At 45.9% G+C, this 23,858-nt stretch overlaps 1 protein-coding gene across 9 annotated transcripts in view; it reads left to right on the forward strand.

Moving 5' to 3' along the window:
* The window catches only part of Jarid2 (jumonji and AT-rich interaction domain containing 2), a 439,139-nt gene that overhangs the window by 401,748 nt on the left and 13,533 nt on the right, over positions 1-23,858 (forward strand). For all 9 annotated transcript variants that reach the window (XM_050143916.1, XM_050143911.1, XM_050143915.1 and 6 more), the window contains 4 exons: positions 6,494-6,729; positions 15,670-16,702; positions 19,420-19,922; positions 22,059-22,151. In XM_050143916.1, coding sequence (XP_049999873.1) covers positions 6,494-6,729; positions 15,670-16,702; positions 19,420-19,922; positions 22,059-22,151 — 1,865 coding nt within the window. The remainder of the gene's footprint in view (positions 1-6,493; positions 6,730-15,669; positions 16,703-19,419; positions 19,923-22,058; positions 22,152-23,858) is intronic.

A 23,858-nucleotide genomic window follows, 5' to 3' on the forward strand; every position in this document is an offset into this window, starting at 1 on the left:
GAGGAGAGAGAGGAGAGAGGGGAGAGAGGGGAGAGAGAGGAGAGAGAGAGATACAATTGTTAAAAAAGGTCCTGAATAAACTGCTAGCAAGAAGAGCTCTGGTGGTCGCATCATCCTTGCTGGATGAGGTGGTACGTGACACCCTTCCTCCCGCCCCTCTCCCCCTTTTCCCACCTCTCTCCCCCTCCCTCTCCAGTCCAAAGAACAGTCAGGGTTCCCTGCCCTGTGGAAAGTCCAAGGTCCTCCCCCCTCTATCCAGGTCTAGGAAGGTGAACATCCAACCTGGCTAGGCTCCCACAAAGCCGGAACATGAAGTAGGATCAAGACCCCTTGCCATTGACCTTGGCTTCTCAGCAGCCCTCATTGTCCGCCATGATCAGAGAGTCCGGTTTTATCCCATGCTTTTTCAGTCACAGTCCAGCTGGCCTTGGTGAGCTCCCAATAGATCAGCCCCACTGTCTCCGTGAGTGGGTGCATCCCTCGTGGTCCTGACTTCCTTGCTCATGTTCTCCCTCCTTCTGCTCCTCATTGGGACCTTGGGAGCTCAGTCCGGTACTCCAGTGTGGGTCTCTGTCTCTATCTCCATCCATCGCCAGATGAAGGTTCTATGGTGATATGCAAGATATTCATCAGTATGGCTATAGGATAGGGTTATTTCAGGTTCCCTATCCTCAGCTGCCCAAGGAACTAACATTTACTTTAGATGTGATTGCCCTTTTGATACAGAATTCCATAGTGCCCCCCTCCTCACGAAACCGCAAAATTGCTGATCATTTATTCTGTACAATTTAATGCTCCATCCCTCTGTGAATAATCCATGTTTGCTCTTTCCTTAAGTGAAGTATGGGAATCCGTTTGTCTAGCAATTTTTACCCATGGTCCTTCTGGAATGTTGTGGATATTAGTTACCAGTCATAATGTTATCAGTGTTCTGTTTGTGTTGAAGAGAATCAGGTAACCATTTTTCAGGGACAAACCATTTATCTTAAGAGTCTTTTTGCAAGTTGCTGGCCAGTCAGAGCTGCATGCCATGCCCTTATCTGCTGTGTGAGGAAGGATAATCCAAAGCAAACTATCTGCACACATTTTTCTCACTTACATCTGAGTGAGACAGAATCCCAGTCTGGTTTTGTAGACACAGCAAATCTATAGAACTTGATTAAGATGCTTGAGCTAATTACTCAGAGAGTGTTGAAGGTACTAACTGGTGAGTTTGGCTTGGTGATGGTTCTCAGAATGCATAAAGGAACTTGAACTGTTCTTTCTACTCTTCCTGCTTTAAGCCATGATGCTCTACTGAGTTACTGAGCTGTTTTGGCCCAGGTCAAACCAGGGTAGAGTACCCACACACTACAGTAAAATCCTCTTGAAATGTTGGCACCAGTTAGCAGACATCCCATTGTCTTCAGACAATAGAAGCTCTATAAAGTTGAACTGGCTCCAGGGAAGCCAGCCTTTGTACAGTAACAAGGCTTTAATACCAGCCAGTTGATGGAGCCTGTGCCTAGTTCAAGACCGGACAGCTTGTAATAACATGAAGCTTACATTTAAATGCCTGGCTTGCTATCAGAAACTGGTAGATCTCTTTTCCTTTCTATAGTGCATTCTTCTTAATTTTTATCCTACGATTCCTTTGTCTCCCTAAGCCCTCTTCTAGAGGGATGGTATTAGACAATGTTCTTGTTAGTTTGACTGTTGTGTCTGTTCTGTCTTGAAGTTCTTGATTGCTGCCTGGTGCTTTTCTACGAGCAGGGCAAGGTTTTGGAATAGCGCTTCTGGGTTTCCCGACATGTTCACATCAGCTCTCAAGTGAGACAGGGAGTATTCTCAAAATGTGGAAGAACTTCTATCAAATGCCAGGGACTTCTTTATTACTGCATTTACCCAGTGATTCCTTGCTCTTGGCATTTGTCCTGTTTATTAGGAGTAATGAAGCAAGACAGGGTGTGAGACCAGGTTGCTGGCTTTGTCAGCTCTCTTTAAAATGAACTGATTTTTGTCAGATGTGCCTTTTTGCCATTGTAACAAGAGCTTTCATAAAGATCACCCATGTTATATTTGCATAGTGTCCTCTGAAGAACACACAACACACTGTATATTTGATGCAAAATACTTGAGCAAGACTTGGAAGAAAGATGAGGGGCAGCTGGTTTATCCTTAGGGAATCGGGCACAAGTGTTGTTCAGCCAGAGTATGTGAGGGTTTTAGGCATTCCTTCATAGGTTTGCCTTAAGCCTGCACACATCTCAGTGTGTGCACAGAGCTCATGGACAGCATCATTCATGTTGGACTCTTGGGAACTTTAAATGTGAATTTCTCCATGGAAATGTAGCTTTCCACCTCACATAATTGTAGTAAAAGACATTACTAAAGAAACTTCTCTTGCCTGTGTCTTTTTCACTCCTAGTTGGAAGGAAATCTTTCCCTTTCAAGAATGAAGTGACCTTCAATGAAAATATCAGGCTTAGGATTTACAGATTTTGTTTATTATGGTGTGAAAACACTTCCCCATAGAGCATTTAACTTTCAGAGTAAGTGTATACAAATCAATATATCAGTCTCTGTTCATTATGTCAAGCTATTTGTATCTGAGGACAATACAGGTTCCTAATATGGCTCACTGTGATGGATGCTTAAAGAAGCTAGTCCAATTATTTCTTTTAATTGGGGACGGTTTGTAGTGAGCTTCTATACATTGATGCCTTTCTGTCTCATGCTCACAGAATGGGAAGTGGTTTTTTTTTTTAAACCTCTCTTTTCCTTCTCTTCCTTTCTTGAAAATCTTACAAATTAAGACAAAAGATAATTACTTGGAGGAATAAAACTGGCAGGTTCCCACGACACTTAAAATTAATGAGCTGTCGAGCACAAAATATACCTTGTCCTTGCCTTTATCGGCTTTTCCCAATCATTCCCTCCCCTTTTCTCCCCATTTAACACACGATGTGACTTTTTGGGTATGTTTGCCATTGGGGTATATTGCTCTATAAAATTGCAGGATCATTACAGCCAGATTCATTTGAAAAGCATCTTTTGTTTGCAAATCACAGTTTGTTTCATTTCTCTTTCCTAGGACATCTTATTAGAGTACTCCTTCGCAGGCACGCTGCTGCAGTTTGCAGAGCAGCTGGTTTGTTCAACTGCATTGATAGCACTGGCCTCCCTCACCACCCGCTGCAGCCAGTATTGCACAGCTCGGCTCTGGTTCCAGATCTTTGCTTTCCAGTGTTTTCCTGGGAAGGAGGATTAGTAGTTGAAAGTTCTCCAAGTGCATTCCATTGGAACCAGAGGGTTGTACCTCTCTCCTTTTCAGGCAGTGGTGGTGAAGGACCTTCCTTTTTTAGGTCAGGAAGACATACTTGATGTCCACAGCTTAGAACTGTTTGCTGGCATGATTCTTTAGCAAAGGACTGTATGCTGCTTGTCAGTTAACCCACTTTTCCCTGAATTGTCATTGCATTAGTAGATAAGCACTCCTGTCCCTTCGTGTTTACATGAGAACATGAATTCTTGAACAGGTGACAAGCTAGCCAGTAGCAATGCTAGGGGCAAATTGAGTAACATAGGGGGACAAGTGGTGGCTGTGCTAAGCTTTATCTAGATCCATAGTAAGTGGGGTGGGAGCTGGGGGTACTTGGCAGGCAAACGGTAAAGGTGTCATATTTAATGAACCTCACTGGTCACATGTTGTGATGGGTCTTGCTCAGGCCAACTGCCCTCTACCAGCAATGAAAGAAAGGAGGCTAGAACACACTTAGTCGGGGTATGCTGATGAAGTTTCCTAAGACGGCCCCTTTAAATCTTCAGTGGCTCTGCAGGAACATCTGTTAGCCTCAGTCTACAAATGAGGAAACCAAGGATCAGCTCACTTGCCCAATAATAAATATCAGAGCCAAGAATGATAAGATAAATCTAGAGAATATTTTTGTTTCACCCTCTCTTCGAATAAAATTAATGACTGTAAACCTGGTGCTTAGAAGCAGGGTGATCTGTGAATTAATTGTCTTTCTTAGGAGAAGAAAGCAGTTCAGGATATTGGAGCCATGTTCTTTGCTTTATGAAATTAGTGAGGAATTAGTCAGAAATCCAGTCAAGAATTGCCTGGATTCATGTACCTTCTTAATTGACTCCTCAGAGATGATGTTCTTCATTTGTTCCAGGCAGACCCAGGCTGCAGATGTGGGGGTGTGATTGATGGTTTCTGACAGTGACTAGTTACTTACACTTAGAGTAAATGCAGACATTATAGCTGCTCCATTTCCCCTGCATCTAGTGTAACAGAGAAGCAATGAGACACCATCTTTATTTCAGTGTCTAAAATTTGTTTTGAGTATATAATTGCTGGTCCTGGAAGAACCTTTGAGTTTGATGCTCACAGTTAACCCAGATAGGAGAGAGATCCTATGCAAAGGAAGAGTTACATCTGAACAATTAAATGAGGAAAAGACTTAGAAGGAAGTTCAGATTATTTTAATTTTGAAAATTTTGTGTGCCACGGAGAGCTATTTGTGTGAATATGACTTCAGTTAATAGCGCTCAATTCTGTACCCATAGAAAGAAGATCAAAAATGAATGTTTTTACAAAGTCAGTGCATATTTGGGAATATGGAACATATTCGTTAGCTTAACATTTCATAGAGCTGTGTGTCACATCATGTTATACCATAAACATAATTTTATTATCCACTTTTATAGGTTGTGAGGAGCGAAAAAAATCAGATGAAGCAATCTCCAATATTTATGGGTGGGAGAGCTTTCTAAACTTTGCAGTTTAAAGGCAGAGTTAGCACCCGAAAAAAAATGTAAGCTAAATATGGTGACATGTGCTTTTAAGGTGGGCAAATGAGTCCGAGGTTAGCCTAGTCCACACACATTTTTCCAGGGGCAAAAGAAGGAAGTATTTGCAGGTCAGAGGATGGGGAGATGCGAGCAGCAGCGTCGAAGGCTCTCCACTCTGCCTGCCTGTGTGGAGACAGGTGCTCTCCAGGTTGTGTGAGGGACTGGTGAAGGAAAATTGGCTGCTCTCTTTAGCTCCTTGCCCAGGCCTTTACACTACCTGAGATACCCTCTAATGGGGGCAAGTCTGTTACAGTGACCCTTTGAATTACAGAACAAAAGACACCTTAGGTGGAGCTTTTTCCTTTCCATTGGAATTTGTGGGTGGCAGAGGAAGGCAGATCTCTGTGAGCTCAAGACCAGCGTGGTCTACCTAGTGATTTCAAAGTCACCAAGACTTTTACAATGAAACTCTACCTTTAAAAAATAAATAAAAATCCTACTGGCACGTTGGTGAGGATGTCAGGCCATCTCTAGATTCCAAGGGCTAGCTGATACCATTCTTAGCTTTTGGAGTTCAGGAAGCAGATTCATGTTTCTAAAGATTTTATTTGATAGTTGAAAGCATATTAAGTTACATATTTCTATGTTCTAAATGGCTACTAAGAGGATAGTTAAATAATAACTTAATCAAGAAATTGTAAGTAGGGAACAGTCCAAAGAGTCTTCAACATCCATGTGGCTTATTCAGGGATACAGTTTCTAGCTCTGGATTTAGTAATGAATAGGGTTGGCTTACAACTCCAGCTCACCCATTATCCACCTGGAGGTCATAAAAGCAACTGCAACTGCATGCCTTACCCATCCGGTTGCACAGTGTATGTGTGCCTTTAAATTTCATTCAGTGCTTCTCGATATCTTCAGGTGGTCTTGGACTGTGACTACATACAGATGGTCCCTGACATTAGTGACTTCACATACCTTAATTGATTTTCTTTTTGTATTATAAAGCAAGTTGTATTAAGTAGTAAATGCACTTTGAATATTGATTTGGGTCACTCCCAGGCTAGTGATGTGCTATAGGCTAGTGATGTATACTATCCAGTCTTGTTTGGGGATACTAGGAGTGATGATGAAAGCCTAGACCCTGCCAGCACCTCCGCACTAAAGGGATGCTAGCTATGAAGGTCAGTAGGTCACTTGCAGCCAGTACACTGTCTTTCTAATAATAACATTCTGTTTGCATGGGGCTTCAGGTTCCCCTTGTAACCTGAGGAAATTTAGCACATTACAGCATTGATAGTCTGAATAAATTTTTCTATAGTTTTTAGTCTTTAACTATTAACTGTTTTTAACTGTGTAACTATTTTTGTTTATTTGAGACAGTCAAACTCTGTAGGTCAGGCTGGCCCAGAACTCACTGTGTAGCCCAGAGAGGTCTTGAAGTTATTAGGGTAGTTCTGCTTTGGCTTCCTGAGTGTTAGGATTTTAGGTACAAGCTATTATGACTAATCACCTACGTTAGCGAGATTATTTTAATGGATTAAAAAAAAAGTTTTAAGCTACAGGAATTCTTTCTTAAGATTTTCTAAAGCGTTTTTAATCGGTTTTATCTCCTTTCAGATACTTGTTGGGTGCTGCCCATTTGACTGGAGAGTTTTTGAATAGTTACCCACTCAAGACAATAACTTCATTTTCCCCTCTCTCCCTTTTCTAGTCTTCAATGGCTCCAACAGGTCAACACGGGAGAAAGAACCCGCTCAAAAACACAAAAGCAAGGAGGCCACTCCCGGGAAGGAGAAGCACATCGACCACAGGGCAGACAGCCGAAGGGAGCAGGCTTCAGTGGCCCAGCCCTCAGCCACCCCCTCTGCAGGCTCCTTGGCCAAGGGGCTTCCTGCCAACCACCAACCTCCCCCTCTGCATCGGTCGGCTCAGGACTTACGGAAACAGGTAACCCTCATTGTGAGGAGCTTTCTGGTCTACCAGCTAATGCTCAGTTCGCTCACAAAGTGAAGTCAGGCTAAAGAAGCTAGAGAAGTAAGACTCGCCACACAGGTGGACAGGGATAGTTTCTCTTCACCAAAGTGTGGCTCTTAACCTTACGAAGATCCAGGTGGGACTTGTGGGTCTTTTCCCTCCTGGATCTAACCCCAACCCTAACCGGATGCCTTTTGCTCACACAGTAAGACTGATAGGATATTAGAGTTCACGGGGAGTGGAGAAATGTAGCATGTGTTCTTAATGTTCCTTTTGTTCAAGTGCTCCACCAGGTACAAATGTGGGGAACACCCATTGTCTTTCTCATTTTAGCTGTAGAGGCATGAGTTTGGTGTTCAAATAAATCTAGAGATGGTACAGGCTTGTCTGGGATGATTGTGGTCTATTTTCTTGCTTGCTTTTGTTTTTAAATTTTCTTATAAGGTTTATATTTAGTATATCAATTATTGGTGTTTGTATCCTTGTGTACAGCAAAGCTTTTCTATGGAGGTGAGAGGATGACATTTGGTAGTTGGGTCTCTCCTTCCAACATCTGTGTCCTAGAGATAAAACTCCACTCACTCATCCGATGCTAGAGCCTTTACCCGTCGAACTATCTCACCTGCTCTCTTGTTCTCGGCCAGGACTTGCAGCAGGTGTCTTGAGTAGGCAGGCAGGCACACTGCTGAACCATCTAACATTGGATGAGATACACTTGGCTGTGAAGGTTCTGTATTAACAAGATTGAATAATAAGATTTTCTTGGGTAACTCTTAAGACCTGCATCTTGGGCCATTGCTGTTCTATGGAAATTTTCCTGTCCATATTTTCTGAACAGCTCTGGGAGGCAGGGAGTATAGTCATACAGGCAGATCCATTGGGGCACATAAGAGGGACTGGGCTAGCTATTCTAAAACAGATAACAAACAATTGGCTCCTCATGCATCTAACCATGGTAGGGTTGATGAGTCCTAGGGGATCACAGTTCGTTGATGGCTTCCCTTTCCCAGTAATCTTGGCAGAATTGCAATTTCCCCAGGACTGTGATTTCTAAAGATGGGTTCATAGCAGGGTAGTGAGGGGACAGGAGAGATTTCTTTACGGGCTGTATTCCAAATTGTGGTCTCAGTAACTAGTTCAAAGTATATGTTCCTGAATGTGAATGAGTATATTCATTTATAGAGCTGTACAGGCTTATACAAGTAAGTGCGAATGCATGTATGCACACGTGCCCCACCCCCTCTCACGCGCACTTGTGCGTGTACACACACACACACACACACAGAGTATTTTGTCTTGATCTTTACTTTTCAAGCATTTAGGTTTTCGTTTGAGGTGGTGAACATGGCCACTCTCTGTTTCTATGTTTTATCGAGACCCCATTCTAAGTCAGTGGTTCTCAACCTGTGGGTCATGACCCTCTTTGGGTTCATATGTCAGATATCGTCCACATCAGATAGTTATGATTCATAACTGATAAAATTACAGTTATGAAATAAAATCAAAGAATTTTACGATTGGGGGTTCCCGTATTATGAGGAACCACCGTTCTAAGTCTTTTGAACCTCATGAGAGAACAAGTAATTTTATCATGATGTCAGTAGTAGCTCTGGTTTATCAAACAAAGACATCATCTTTCTCCAGAGATGGCAGCTGAGCCTGATTATGGAATTGCTCTGTCAGTAGCTGGGGCTGCCTCCTAAACACGGGGTCCTGATGTTTGCATTCCTAAGGCTCACAACACAAGGTGGGCCCGCTCTAGTTTGTTTCAGTGGCGCACCAGCTACCGCCCACTCCCACTACTGTTGGTTTAAAGGAGCTGGAGCCGAGCTCAGTTCTATATGTTTCTGCTTGTGATACAGAGTGGAAAAAGGATGTAGAGATAGAGATACAGAGACAAACAGGCTGAATCCTATGTATTCCCTGGAAGAGGCCCGAGTTTTATGCGTTTTCTAAACATCCAGGTGCCCATATCCAGTTGTACCTATTCAGGTTGAACTGTACTTAGTTGAGATTAGACGGGGATTGACCGTAGTCGGAACAGCTATGCTTTCTTACCAAGATTGACCATAGTCGGAACAGCTATGCTTTCTTACCAAGCAGTCACGTAATGGATTATTTTCTAGTCTGGTTATGGTAAAAATTTTTACACTATTACATAAAGCAGGTGATCTTTTTAAAACTTTATTTTATGTGAATTTGTATTTTGCGTGCATGTGAGTCTGTGTGAGGGTGTCGGGTCCCATGGAACTAGAGGCACAGCCAGTTGTGAACTGCCCCGTGGCTGCTGGTAATTGAGCCCGGGTCATCTGGAAGAGTAGCCGGTATTCTTTTTTTAAATTTATTTTTCAAGACAGGGTTTCTCCGTAGCTTTTTGGTTCCTGTCCTGGAACTAGCTCTTGTAGACCAGGCTGGCCTCGAACTCACAGAGATCCGCCTGCGTCTGCCTCCCAAATGCTGGGATTAAAGGCGTGTGCCACCACCGCCCGGCTATACCCAGTATTCTTAACCACAGGTCTTATTAAGAATAGTTAGTTGTTGAGTTAGTTAGTCGTGTTTGAGCTGCATCTCCAGATTATTTACTTTTGTCCAAAGATTCATGCTGGTGACATTTAATCAAGGGGTACGTGACTTACATTTGCCTAGGATCATTGCTGCTCATCTCAGTCACAGCTCTTCTTCAGCACTCTATAACGCAACAGTAATTAGTCTGGGGGAGTGGGAAGTTTGGAGGGGTACTGGGTTGTTGTTGTCCGTGATGGGTGCATGCTACCTGATGCCATCTAGAATGTTGATGGTAGGCTGTCTTAGTTCATGTTCTATTACTTGGACAGTGGACAGCATGTATTTCTTCTTTTATTAAAGAAAACATTTAATTGGGGGTTACTTACAGCTTCGGGTTAGGCCATCTTCATCACCGTAGGGAGCATGATGGCCGCCAGGTTTTTGCTGCTGGGGACTTAACTGAGAGCTACATCCTGTTTTTAGACAGATGGCATTTGGGCCTGGCATGGGCTTTTGCTGTTTCACAGCCCACCCCACTGTCAAACCCACTCCAGCAAAGGCACATTTCCTAATCCTTGCCTTCAAACGTGCATGGGGCCATTTTCAGTTAAACCACCACAGAGACCACAATAGAGTGAGCTGCTGGGACTTGAGTGCTGCCAGCCTTGGCTTCTCTTCTTGGGAGTCTTTCCTACATCCAGAATCAGTCAGAGGTCTTCTATCTAGTTCCGATTTTCTTGTGATCCTGATCTCCACTGTGCCCTTGAGAATGTGATCTTTGCCTACCTGGTGCTTAGTGGGTGATCTTCTGATCTTGTTAGTTGAATGCTCTGAAAATGAGGCCAATAAAAGCAAATTGTAGATCCCTTTTTAATTGATAGATATGATGACACTCAAATGCTTGTTGAAGGATACTCCGACCTTTAGCTTTAGCTTTGACTGTAGGAAGTCTGTGGGTGGACTGATTTGCATGGGGTATTGCTGGCAGCAGCTTTGCTCTGCTTGCTCTCACAGACCCTGTTCTTCTCGTTCTTGGACTAAGGAGTAATGGTAGATGGTACAGTCCTTGGGCTTCAAGGCCCTGGATCCTGAGATTTAGCATACATGAACACACATAACCCATAACACTTTTGCATTTCTTTGTCTTGGTATGCAGGGTGTGTGGCCAGCATTCCACTCTAATCTCATCCCAAGCCTCTGGAACTGGTGGATTGCATTGTAGATGTTTGACATTTGTTATTCTGAAATAAGGCTTCCAGTTAAACACAGTAACAGATGCCAGCTGTTGTGGGATTCCCAAAAGATTGGGGCTATCAGGAGAGAGATTATTTCCTTTTATTTTGAGATAGAGTCTTGCTGTATATGCCCTTGAATGTGTGACAGGCCTCCTGCCTCACTCCCTGAACGCTGGCATGACCTGCTTCTCAAAGTGTTCTGAAATCCTAGCTTTCCAAGAGAGTCAGTGAAGTTCCTGGTTGAATGTGGCCAGTAGTCTGGAATATGAATTACTGGCACACACCAAATATGTCTTACTCTTTACACTGAGGTTAATCTGTAATACTGAGAAGGATGCTACAGGTCTTCGTGGGTAGCCACCAGACACTCTTGGAAGGATATATGACATGCCTGGCCAGAAGACACCTCTTGTGTAAGTATATAGAGAGGAAATGACCTTGTCCCAGAAGATCCACAGAGGACAAAGGATAAAAAATGTGAATTTAGGAAAACAATTGGGAATAAGCTCTAGAGAATGAAATCTGAGTATCTTAGGTTTTCTGTTGCTGTGAAGAGACGCCATGACTATGAGATCTCTTAAAAGGAATACATTTAACTGGGCTGGTCTTACAACTGGCATAGTGGGAATTATGATGGCACACAGGCAGAGTTGGTGCTAGAGAGGTAGATCCTCAAGGGGCAGGAAGAGCGAACAAGCCACCAGCCTGGCTTAATCTTCTAAAACCTCATGACACACTTTTTCCTACAAGGCTACATGTTCAATAATGCCACCCCCTGTGTCTTTGGGGTAATTCCATTCAATCTATGTGTGGGGTGCTAAAAGGAAGTTTTGCCCAGCTTCTCCTGTGTCTGTGTGCTCCATTTTTAGCTTTCTGTTTTCATGTTGCCTCTGTGGTAGATGCATCTGTGACTGCTACAAGAACCTGGGTCTTCCTTAACCTTTGACCATGTCTCCTCTGTCTGAAGTAGTTATGCGGTTTTGTTCTTTTTAATCATCGCCACTTAATCTATGTTCCTGGTCAAGCTCACTGGCTCCCTCTCGTGGGGAATGAGAGTTTGCCAATAATGACCCTGGGTGAATGCAGGCTCTTAATTAAATCTTGGTTCACTTATCCCCAAACATCTCTTTTCTGGTCTGCCTTGTAAGTACAAGTCCTTCCTGTTCACCAAAGCTTATTAAATCACTGGGGGTGGGTGGGGTTCCAGTCTCTAAAAAAAAACTCTAAAGAAAAAAAACCAGAAAAGGAGGAATAGTTGAACTCCTTGGGTTTTGAAATGGGGGGGAGGGGGGTGGCCGGACCTAAACAACCTTTTGCAAATACTTTCTGGCTGTCTCTGTGGCCTCTGGAGATGCAACTTTCTGGCTGTCTCTGTGGCCTCTGGAGATGCAGGTGGGTGACTGTGGGCCCAGAACAATTCACAAACCCATTTCCTGCAGAGCTGGTTTGTGGGCGGCACTGCATTCCTAGAATCTCCACTATAACTGGTGTAGAAAGCCGTTCTCCTTTTTTCTGTTGTGCCTTGGAGGGTCCTGCTGCAGCACTCTGTGCTACCCTTCCAGCAAATGAGGCACATTCTCTTGCATCCACACCGCCATAGGACATCACAGCTGCAGCTCGTGATTTCCCTTGCTGATGTCATTTCAGTGACTGAGGTTGTCTTTTGTTCTGAAAGTCAAATGTGCTGTAGCTCTGAGGGTGGTAGAACATCACTGGTGTCACAGCTCCTCGTTTCCCTGGGGTTTTGTTTTTGAGGCGCTGACTTCTGAGCGATGAGCACACGCTGTGAAGGAGGTGTCGCTGTGTTCAGTTTGTAGGCTCCAAGCCTTTCCAGCAGAAGAGGCCATCTCAACTTGTTGAGGTTTCTGTATATTCTTCAGCGAGTTTATGAGATGGCTTGGTTGCTGGCTTAGCTTGCCAGCTGTGTTGTGGCCACCACTGGGAAGATTTGTATGAGGGGCAGGGTTACAGTTGAGGACTGCTGCTTTAGTTTATTTCTTCGTCCATTAGAACGAATTGTTCTGGCTCAAGGAGACAGACATGAACGCATTGTATTTGTGGGGACTCCTAATCTGAGAAAGCAGGTGAAATAGATTCTCATGATTTTAGTGGTCGACAATAATTTTGGCAACAGTCTAGCGTTTCATCCCCCAACAGTGTGGTGTTTTGTCATGGAAGACAGTGACAAGGAATTGAGTGTCTAAATAATTTGGCAAGGAGCCAGGTGTCCCTAGAAGCCAGAGGGTTGGTTCCAAGAATCGTCATCTTTATCTGATATGGGCCACAGAGAACCTTGGTTTCGTGCCATGCCCTCTGACAGGCTGGGCTAAAGGACTTGTAGCGATACTGCACCATCTAGGTCTTCTGAATATGGATTCTGTTAGCATCCTCACAGATTCAATGCATGGCCAGTGGCTGTGGAACTTCTATTAATCATCAAAAGTATTCACTTTGTTCTCAAGAATTTTCAGGGTTTCCAAGCTAGAGAAATACTGACCCGATGCCAGTATATATCTGAGGCTGGGCTTTTGACAGAAAGTCTTCATCTTCAGCAAGAGACTAGCTTTATTGTATTGCTTGTGTAAGGGTGAGACAGGCTGTGCCCCCAATAATGGAGGGGCAGGGAAGCCTGTATAGCATGTATTTCTCTACCATCTCCAGCGCATATGGCACCATTCCAGAGACCTGCTTGCCTACTGTCTGTGCCTAGCTGAGTGCCTCGGTGTCCTTCGTGTTGGAGATATAGATCAAGTAAATCCACTTACTAATTATCTTAATGTTTTTCATTTGGGCATTTAATCAATAGATTCATTTGATAAAACTAAGGTGAACTAAATAAAGGTATCTCCATACCTCTTCCTTCAAGTTAGTAGAACCTTGTTCTTGATCTCATCCCTTGTTCGCTCTGTCCGTCCGTCCGTCTGTCTGTCTGTGCGTGTTACTGTGCATAGACCAGAGAACAAACCCAAGCTGCCTCAGGAGCTGTCCATCTCGTTAACTGAGACAGTCTTCCATTGAATCTAGGCTCATGATTTTTCTAGGCTGACTGACCAGCAAGTGCCAGGGATATGTCTATCTGTCTCCCTATATTGGGACTCAACTGTGTGTTGCCATGCTTAGCTGTTTTCATGCATGCTAGAGTTGATCTTAGTGTTTCATGCCTACATGGAAAGCACTTATCAACAGAACCTTCTTCCAGCCTTGTATATTGGCACCTAATTCATCAGTGTCCCACTTCACCCCAAAAGCTGGGGGAGCTCCATGAGCAAGTATGGGTAGGCTCATAAGCCAAGTCACACCAAGCATTTGTTTTCACATCATTTCTGGCATTCGTAGAAAACAGATCTGACTGGATTCTGTACCATAGAGACCCCCCCAAAACAAACAAACAAACAAACAAACAAAAAAACAAACCCCAAAACCTTGTTCAGCAGGTTTTCAAAGTTGGCAACTAAGGATCTGGTTGGAGTTCCAGAATCATAGGCCTCATATCTTAATCCCACGGAGGGGGCTTTAAAGATTCTTTTTGCGGGATGGGGCAGTAATCTATTTGGGCAAATCCTTTTTTTAAGGGTTTGTTTTTATTTATTATTTATTTATTTATTTTGCTGTTTTATTTTATTTTTTTATTAATTATTTATCAAAGATTTCTGCCTCCTCCCTGCCATCGCCTCCCATTTCCCTCCCCCTCCCCCGGTCAAGTCCCCCTCCCTCGTCAGCCCAAAGAGCAATCAGGGTTCCCTGCCCTGTGGGAAGTCCAAGGACCACCCACCTCCATCCAGGTCTAGTAAGGTGAGCATCCAAACTGCCTAGTCTCCCACAACGGGTTAGGCTTATTTTTGCTTCACAAAAGAAGTTGAAATGTCAGCCTGGAGAGATGGCTCAGCAGTTGAGTACTGGCCACTCTTCTAGAGGTCATGAGTTCAACTCCCAGCACCCACATGGTGGCTCACAACCATCTTGAGATCTGGTGTCCTTTTCTGGTCTGCAGGCATACATGCAGGCAGAACACTATATTATTATTTTTTCTTTTTTTATATTTATTTATTATGTATACAATACTCTGTGTGTCTGAGCCATCTCTCCAGCCCCCAGAACACTATATTATGTAATAAATAATAAATCTGAAAAAAAAAGGTGAAAAGGAGTTGAAATGTCTATCCTGCACCTAGTGAGACTGTCTGTGCTGAGTATCAAGGACAATGAGTGTGAGCTAGCAGCCACACCTATGGGCTTGACCTGTGATTTGGACCAAGGCACTTGGGAGCTGTGGCTGTTTTCTTTCTCTAGTGTCTTTTTTAAAACATCATAGCTGGGTCTTCTATTTGCGCGTTAGCTGCACAGTTTTGTGACTCACAGATGTAGTGGCCAGTGGGCAGGCCTGTTTTTCGTCCTGCCCGGCTCCTGCATGGTTAGCTTTACACCCGAAATAACAACATACAAACTATATTCTTTTAAATACTGCGTGGCCCATTAGTTCCAGCCTCTTAATGGCTAATTCTCACATCTTGATTAACTCATCTCTAATAATCTGTGTAGCACCATGAGGTAATTCAGCATGTCTGACCTGGAGGCTGGCTCTATGGCGTCTGACCCAGAGAGGAGAGACATGGCGATTGCCCCACTTCCCTCTTCCTCCCAGCATTCTGTTCTGTTTACTCCGCCTACCTAATTTTCTGTCCTATCAAAGGGCCAAGGCAGTTTCTTTATTAACCAATGAAATCAACACAAAACAGAAGACCCTCCCACATCACACAGAGGTTAGCTACTGGGATGTATACTTAGAAAACTATTTTATATGTTTTTAAAAACTATTGCTCACTTGTCTCAAATGAACAGAATCTTGCTGTTATAGATTCTTAGAATTGGCATAGGTAGTTAAAAGGTCCGCATATGGGTATTCACTATGGAGCCCAAGATTCTCTGAAAGCCATGCAAAGAAATGCTACTATGCAGACACATGCAAGAAATGCAGAGGCCAGCCTGCACCGTCTGGGGTAAGATCTAGGTTGTGAGCGTATCATGCTAGTATCAAAGACTAAAGCTTGATGGCTCTTTTGCCTTATTTATCTGATCTCCCAAGCCTGTAACCAGCATCTGTAGTAGTCCTTTCTCACTGTTTCTTCCTGGGTACTAATTCTTTCTCTTACCCCCGATTCTGCTGCCTCCGTAGGTGTCTAAAGTAAATGGAGTCACTCGGATGTCATCTCTGGGTGCAGGTACAACCAGTGCCAAAAAGATCCGAGAAGTCAGACCTTCACCATCCAAAACTGTGAAGTACACTGCCACAGTGACCAAGGGGACTGTCACATACACCAAAGCCAAGAGAGAACTGGTCAAGGAAACCAAACCCACCCACCACAAGCCCAGTTCAGCTGTCAACCACACAATCTCAGGGAAAACTGAAAGTAGCAATGCAAAAACCCGCAAACAGGTGCTATCCCTCGGGGGGGCGTCCACGTCCACCGGGCCTGCTGCCAATGGCCTCAAGGCCAGCAGCAGGTTGAACCCAAAGTCATGCACTAAGGAGGTGGGGGGGCGGCAGCTGAGGGAGGGACTGCGGAATTCCAAGAGGAGACTGGAAGAGGCACAGCAGGTGGACAAGCCGCAGTCACCCCCGAAGAAGATGAAAGGGGCAGCAGGCACTGCAGAAGCCCCTGGCAAAAAGGCCTCAGCGGCTTCAGCAGAGAAGTCTCTGCTGAATGGACACGTGAAGAAAGAAGTGCCCGAGCGAAGTTTGGAAAGGAATAGGCCGAAGCGGGCCACGGCTGGCAAGAACACGCCGGGCAAACAAGCACATGGGAAGGCAGAGGGCACCCCCTGTGAACATCGTTCTACCTCGCAACCCGAGTCCTCGCACAAGCCGCATGATCCGCAGGGCAAGCCAGAGAAGGGGATCGGCAGGTCTGGGTGGGCAGCAATGGACGAGATCCCTGTCCTCAGGCCCTCCGCCAAGGAGTTCCATGACCCTCTCATCTACATCGAGTCAGTACGTGCTCAGGTGGAGAAGTACGGGATGTGTCGTGTGATTCCTCCTCCAGACTGGCGGCCAGAGTGCAAACTCAACGATGAGATGCGCTTTGTCACGCAGATCCAGCACATCCATAAGCTGGGCCGGCGCTGGGGCCCCAACGTACAGCGGCTAGCCTGCATAAAGAAGCACCTCAGATCTCAGGGCATCACCATGGATGAGCTCCCCCTCATAGGTAAGGTGTGGGCTTGAGTGGCTCCTCTCTCAGCTTTGCCATGACCTAGCATGGGGCAGGTGGAGCTCTCAGCTCATTTCCCTGTCCTAGTGCAGCCTTCTTCCCCTGGTCCCAGATGCTTGTGGGAAGAAGTTTGGAATTGGAGGCCACAGACGAGGTGGTGGGGAGGGGGTTGTCATGGTGCTAGATCCCAGGCCCCCTGCTGGACTGTCTAATACTGCTGGAGGTGATCAGTGTCCAGGGATGGACTGAGGATTTCAGGCTGTTCAAGCAAAGTACCATGGACTGGTGGCTTCAAAAGCAGAGATCGTTTTCTAATTCTGCATGTTGCAGGACTGACTTCTGCTAAAGCTTCTTTCTGGGGCTTCTCGTGGGCAGCTGCACCTGTGTCCTCTCAGTGCCTTTCCCCTCTGTCTGACACCAGTGAGGTGGGGCACCTCTTGCCTGGGTGACCTTATTTTAACTTAGTGGTTACTTTATAGACTCCTTCACAACACCATTACATTGTACGGTTTCAGGGTGTGTACAGCAGCATGCCACCTCGGATTGTCCTCATAACTCTACGTGCAACCTTCTGTAAACTCCTGCCATTTTTGCATCCCTCTTGTCCTCGTTTGTCCTTCTCTTTCTCTCTCTTTCTCCCTACTTCTCTTCAGTTTCTTTGAGCAGACATAAAGCGATCAGATTCTATTTCTCTCAAGGACTGGTTTGGTTCTGGCTAGCAGTGGACACCATGGACTGCTGTTGTAGGTGCACGGCCGGGAAAGCGGAATGCCTCTCCTGTAGGCATGGCTCCGTTTGCCTGCTTCCGTCCCCCACTGTGACTCTTCTTGCCCAAGATGGACTTCTCCAGTGAAGTCCAAGTGACTTGTACTAGGGGCCAGTTCCTCAAGGCAGAGAGCAGCAGCACTGTCCACCGTCCTCCCGCAGGCTCCAACTCATGTGAAACAGTGTCGTGTCTGTGGTAGGGAGAACCCTCCCCTAAGGTCACCCCAAGGCCAAGAGCGAGGATCAGCAGGTAGAGATTTCCTAGTTCTCAAGAGGCTACGATTGAACATGCCTGATGAGGACCCCGAGTGTGCTCCCAGAGATGGCATGGCAGGCTTTGGGTAGAACTCATAGACAGGGAGGGGTATGTACTCCCTCGCCCCCACACCAAGCCTTCAGGTAGGTAGGGGCCATTCTAACTCCCTCAGTGCACAGCACTTTTGTGTTCAGGGACAGGTGAGTCGGCAAGTACTGTCGCCATGACAGCCCAGACACTTTGTTGCATCTTTTCTTTTCCCCATAATCCTGATTGCAGAGCTAGTGCCGTAAGCCATGATTCATTCCGTCCTCAGTTATGTTCATCTCGTTTGCCATTACTTAGTCCATGACCAATAGCGGCATCATACCTTTGGCTTCCATTGGGCAGGATTAGGAAATGTTTAGTTTCTCAGATTCTACAGTGAGTACATGTACCTATCTGTGGCAATGTCTCCTGGGAGCCTCTCTTCCCAGAGGGCATTTAGTAAGTGAAGCCTTGGTGGCACAGGTCACTCAGTGACCCTATAGCCATGAAATGATGGGTGATGTATAGGCCTGGCAAGAGCCCTATAAGCGACTTAGCAAGCTTTGCATATCATTTAGGTGTTAACTGGAAGTCAGGAGACAGAAACCTCATTTATGTCACTGTAGTACTGTGAGCTCCTAAAGCACGGCTGACCACTATGCTGAGTCTGAGAGCTGTTTCCTTAGGAGTTTCCTGACTTTTGCTTCCAACCAATTCGATCCAGGTGTTTCCCTGTATTGCAATAAATGTATCCAGGCTACTGTCTTCTTTATCTTACTGACGGAAGAGTTCAGGGACTCGATCCTTGCCTGGTGGACAGGGAACCCAACCCCCCTTCCCCTCACGGTGGCTCACCTAGCCGGCCCCTGTTACTGTGTCATCTGAAGCCTTGCTTCTTTTAGTTTTGATGTCAGTGCAGCCCTGCTTTTGAAGACGGAGGGATTTCTTGTTTTTATTTTGTTCCACTGCTGTGTTGTTGATAGTATTCTTCTTTCCCGGGAGGCAGCTTCTCCACCTTCCACCCAGGTGCTTAGAGTAAGGGCTGCATTTTAATCCATGAGATGGATTTGTTGTTTTGTTGGCTTTATTTTTGATTTGTGTGTCTTACAGAGGCTAGGCAGGTGTTGTACCACTGAGCCATACCGCTCAGCCAATGTTTGAGTTTTGATCAACATTTCCACTCTCATCTTCTGAGATAAGCAGCAACTGTGGTGTCTGTCTCGGATGAGAGAATAAGCCCCCTTGTGAGTGAGTGTTAGGCTTTGGGAAGAGACTGTAGTAATTCCCCACAGCAGAGCTGCTCTAAGCTCGCCTCTGCCCTGCCCACGGTCACCACAGCTCTGCTCCGGTCCCTCTACCCTCGGAATAATAGTGCTCTAGTTCCTGCTAAGCCCACAACCTGGGCACCGATGCGGTGATCCTCCGCTATGCCTGGCTACCTCTTTCCCTCTGCCCCTCCTTCTGTTCAGTCCCTTCCTGAGATGATGGCCCCTCAGTTTGCTTTGTCTCCTGGTACTCAGCCATGTTCATGTCTCCTAGTGCCCAGTAATGTTCATAGCTGTACATTAGCTGCTCATTGCTCTAACCTGGAGCCTGGGTGGGAGATTGGTCCTTTATGTCCTTCTTAACCATTTCCTCTTCCGCACCCTCCCCCATCACTGCCCAGGAGGCTGTGAGCTCGACCTGGCCTGCTTTTTCCGGCTGATTAATGAGATGGGCGGCATGCAGCAAGTGACTGACCTCAAAAAATGGAACAAACTAGCAGACATGCTGCGCATTCCCAAGACTGCCCAGGACCGGCTGGCCAAGCTGCAGGAGGCCTACTGCCAGTACCTGCTCTCCTACGATTCCTTGTCCCCCGAGGAACACCGACGGCTGGAGAAGGAGGTGCTGATGGAGAAGGAAATCCTAGAGAAGCGCAAAGGGCCATTAGAGGGGCACACAGAGAACGACCACCACAAGTTCCACTCCCTGCCCCGCTTTGAGCCCAAAAATGGGCTCATCCATGGCGTTACACCCAGGAATGGCTTCCGTAGCAAGCTCAAGGAGGTGGGCCAGGCCCCTCTCAAGACAGGCCGGCGGCGATTGTTCGCTCAGGAAAAAGAAGTGGTCAAAGAGGAGGAAGAGGACAAAGGTGTCCTCAGTGACTTCCACAAGTGCATCTATAAGGTAAGAGGCTCTGTGGTTCTCATAACCTGCAGCTGCAGGGTAGGAACAATGTGGCCCTTGCCCTGGTGGAGCCGGAGGAGGCTGCCTGTCCCGCTGTGACAAATGCTAGGTCACTGCCTTCGTCTGTTTTGAGTGCTGTGACTTAGTATCACAAAGGAGGAATAATAAATGGAAAGTTGTTGGCTTTGGTTCTGGAAGATCGGCTGTAGCTTTGGGTGAGTGTTCTAGTATTTGACAGCCCCGTGGAAGCACACAGACAGTGCTCTGCGTGGTTCCATAGTACTGTCACAGTGCTGATTTTACCACACACTGTAGAGGGACATACATTCAGATTCTTGGGATAGCTGATCCCACCAACAGAATTCTGTCTTGTACACCAATAATAGACAGTTGGGCCTGCCTGGGGAGGCTGAGCAGTTAAGTAGTCAAGGATTCAGGTTTGAGGCTTGGCATCATAAGATATGGATGAGTAGTTTGCCTCCCAGGGCTTTTCCGACTTCCCTTAAATGATGTGTCTTTTACTTGTGTTTGCGAATCTCTCAGGGGCACAAAGATGAGGTCCGTCTGTTGGTCCCATGACTCTGCTTCTGGCCTGGCCTCTGACGGTACTGCTTTGCCCGGAGCTGTTCAGGCTGGGCTGTGGGCTCTGAGAACGCTCTTTTCTACCTCCTTATTTTATGTTCAAAAAGACTTGTAGATCCAGCCCAGTGTTAGGTGTTGATGAAGAGAGCTGGAACAGATAAATCTAGACATGAATCTCACCACTAACAGCAGTGCAGAAAAGAGGCAGGAAAGAGATTGGGAAGTGAAATTACTTCTGATGGTTGGGCACAAGTCTCCCTGCTTCTGGCTGAAAACAGAGTTTGCAGTCCAGCATCTGCTTCCCAAGATTTGGAGCTCCCTTCTATTGGCCTGTTTAGGGGGAAGGGCAGATGGGAAAGACACCCCAGGGCCAGCTTGTAGATGCTGTGTGAGTATTCCTCCCAGTTGAAACCCTTATCTGGATTCCCTTCGGGAAGAATTCTTGGTTGGCTTTCTTCTGTTGTATCTCTTAGGGAGTGCTGAGTTAGACAGCTTTCTGCTATATCAGCTAGGTCAGTCAGCACCTTTCCTGGTTGTCTGCCAGGTTCCTATGGTCATGCCATTTCAGGCTTCAGCCTGTGCCTCTGTAATGATTGCCACCATAAACCGTAGGACCTCTTAGAGGAGTTTTACTTGCCCTGGATCCTACTGCATCCTTTTTTTGAGGCTTAGCCTATCAGCAGACCTCAGCTTAGAACTTGGAAATTTCTGGACTTCAGGCATTTCTACAGGTTTGTCTGTTATTAGACTCAGAAAGGGTTTAGTCTTCATCTACTTGAATTGCTACCTGAGAACACCTACTTACAGTCCACTCCGCTGTGCTTGAAATAGCTTTTGTGACAATGGAAAAATGATCCTGGTACTGAGTGCTCCTTTGTTTGTTTGGTCTGTATCTTAAATGACTGGGAAGCTGTCCTCTTTAATTAAATCTACTCATCAAATCCTGGGATCCCAGACCAGTACCTTCTGAACTGAGGTGTTCTCCAGTCCTTTGGTAGCTGTTTAAACCAGTACTGTGAGAGTGTATCAGACCCAAGGACGTTTTTCTTGTTGATCTTATAAACCTGCATTGTCAAAGCTATTTTTTAGATGTAATTGGAAAAACCCGATGTGCTTGGCCAAAGTTGTATACAGCATCTCAGCACCCTGGGGCACTGCTGGCAGCACCAGCATGTCCTCACCCTTGCTTACTGTGTCTGTCTGCAATACTTCATGTAAAATTAGATTTTCCGTGTACTTGGGCTTTTATTTTGTAAGAAGAGAAAGTTGGGAAAGCTTTTCAAGTTGTAAGGAAAAGTCACTTTCTCACCCTGAGAACTCTATTCAGAGCCCTGCCTTGCTGGAGAACAAGCCCACATTCTACAGTCTCCATGTTCACTGCTAGTTAGTGCTCTGGAGGCAGTGTGCTGGGATCGCACACTTAACGGGGATGCTGTCACCTCCTGAGAACAGTGTGGTTTGTCACCATGGGGATGCCATTGGTCAAACATCTGTGACAACCAGATTTATGTCTTGGTATAAAACCAAGGCTCAACTCTGTTTTCTTTGTTTCAGGGAAGATCTGTTTCACTAACAACTTTTTATCGAACAGCAAGGAACATCATGAACATGTGCTTCAGCAAGGAGCCTGCGCCAGCAGAGATCGAGGTGAGCTGGTCCACTCCATATACTCTCCCGCGACACTAGAAGGAGCCCTCAGGATTGGTGTAGTGTGAAGGGGCACAGAGGCTGGGGTTGTCCTGTGTGTGCTGGGGTAGCCAGGCATTTTCTCTTGACAATGAAGACTTAGTCCATTGAAGACTGAGATTCCATGGCCCCTGCTGGAGGGGTCTGAGGGGCGTGTCTGGGTTCCCATCACTGGTCCAGCTAGCAGTTTTCGTCCTCCGTAAACTCCTCTCCCCAATCCTTCCTGTGTGTTCTGGAGGAGAATGTTTGGAATTCCCTGAAGTCATGGTGTGCTTTTCTCCTCTCCCGTTCTTCATGTAATGGGATTGGCAGGTCACCGTTTTTGTGCCATTGCCAGCTCTCTCTTGGAGTTAGTGTGATGCTGGAAATACAGTGAGCTCTTGTGTGCCCAATTAGCGGCTGTTAGTGAGAGGTGCTGCAGGACGAAGGCAGTCCTGTTTGTTTACATTCCCTGGCCACAGCCCAGTAGAGTCCCTAGGACTACAGCTGCTGACATAGGAACCCAGCCGTAGTTGGTTTGTAAAGGAAGAGAAGCCAGTTAGTTCATTCAGATCCCTGGCTCAGAGCAGTCATAGCTCGGAAGAGGAGTGTGTTGAGGGGTGCAGTTTCTCCTGATGGACTCTGATCTCAGGGCTTTGGAAAATTCTATTTACTGATCATACTCTTCCCATTCCAGCTGTGTGACTTGGGGTTTGAGATCCTCTCTCAGATCCATGCTCAGCTCTGCGTAGGATGGCCATTACATTGGGCTGCTCCGACACCCGTGTGGCCATCACAGGTGCTTCTTGATGCCTCCTGACACTGTCAGACATGCCCGATGAGAGAGGGCTTAGCTGTGGCATCTCCAGGAACTGCTGCTGCTGCTGCTTATTGTCCACAGCTCATTTTACAGGCTTTTGTGTAGGAATTCTTGAATTCTTTTTCTTCAGAAAGACTACATTTTTCTGTAGTCTTTACCTGAATATTTAGAAGCAAAAGTGAAGGTTTTCAGAAACTCAGATTTCAGTTTGTACCTGGCTGGTGCCTTGGACTCTGTCTTATGGAAACGGCAGGGCCTTTTCCTCTCCTGTTGAACAGGGACTTGATTTGGCAACTGCTTATGTGGAATGAGTCCTTGTGTTTCTACTTGAGATTGGTGGCTGTTGGTCTGCCTAAGCTCTGCTCAGTCTCTGAGTCACAGGCTGTTCTTTGTGGGCAAGGGTCCATTCAGGAATGGATTGCATTGCTTTATGGTTTGTGGCCATTTTCCTTTTAGAAAGGCCCTTCTTGTGAGGAGTCACTGTCCCTCACATTCCTGGGAATTGAGTTGCAGACTGATCCTGGGTGCTCAGTGGCTGAGCTTCTTCTCCACTCAGGTTCATGTTCAGGTGGAGGGAGGGAAAGCTGACTCAAAGTGCAGGAGGAAGGTGGTGGGTATGCTGGTATCACATATGGACGCTACTGCATCCAGTTTTACTTGAGCTTTGGAATCCACACTTCCTTTCACTCAAACACTGTGACAGGCATTTAAGTATACATTTCTATGAGATTCACATCAGTGATAACTGTCCCAAATCATAATTCAGTTTTCTGAGCCCCTTACAGACTAACCGTGCCCTCTGCCTGGCAGCCCCTGGTCTGCTTTCTGACTCTATTATCTGCTGCACAGACTGAGCCCATGACCCTGAG

This window comes from Alexandromys fortis, unplaced genomic scaffold (assembly GCF_014885135.2).
Source record: "Alexandromys fortis isolate MF-2015 unplaced genomic scaffold, M_Fortis_MF-2015_v1.1 scaffold_1, whole genome shotgun sequence".
NCBI lineage: Eukaryota > Metazoa > Chordata > Mammalia > Rodentia > Cricetidae > Alexandromys > Alexandromys fortis.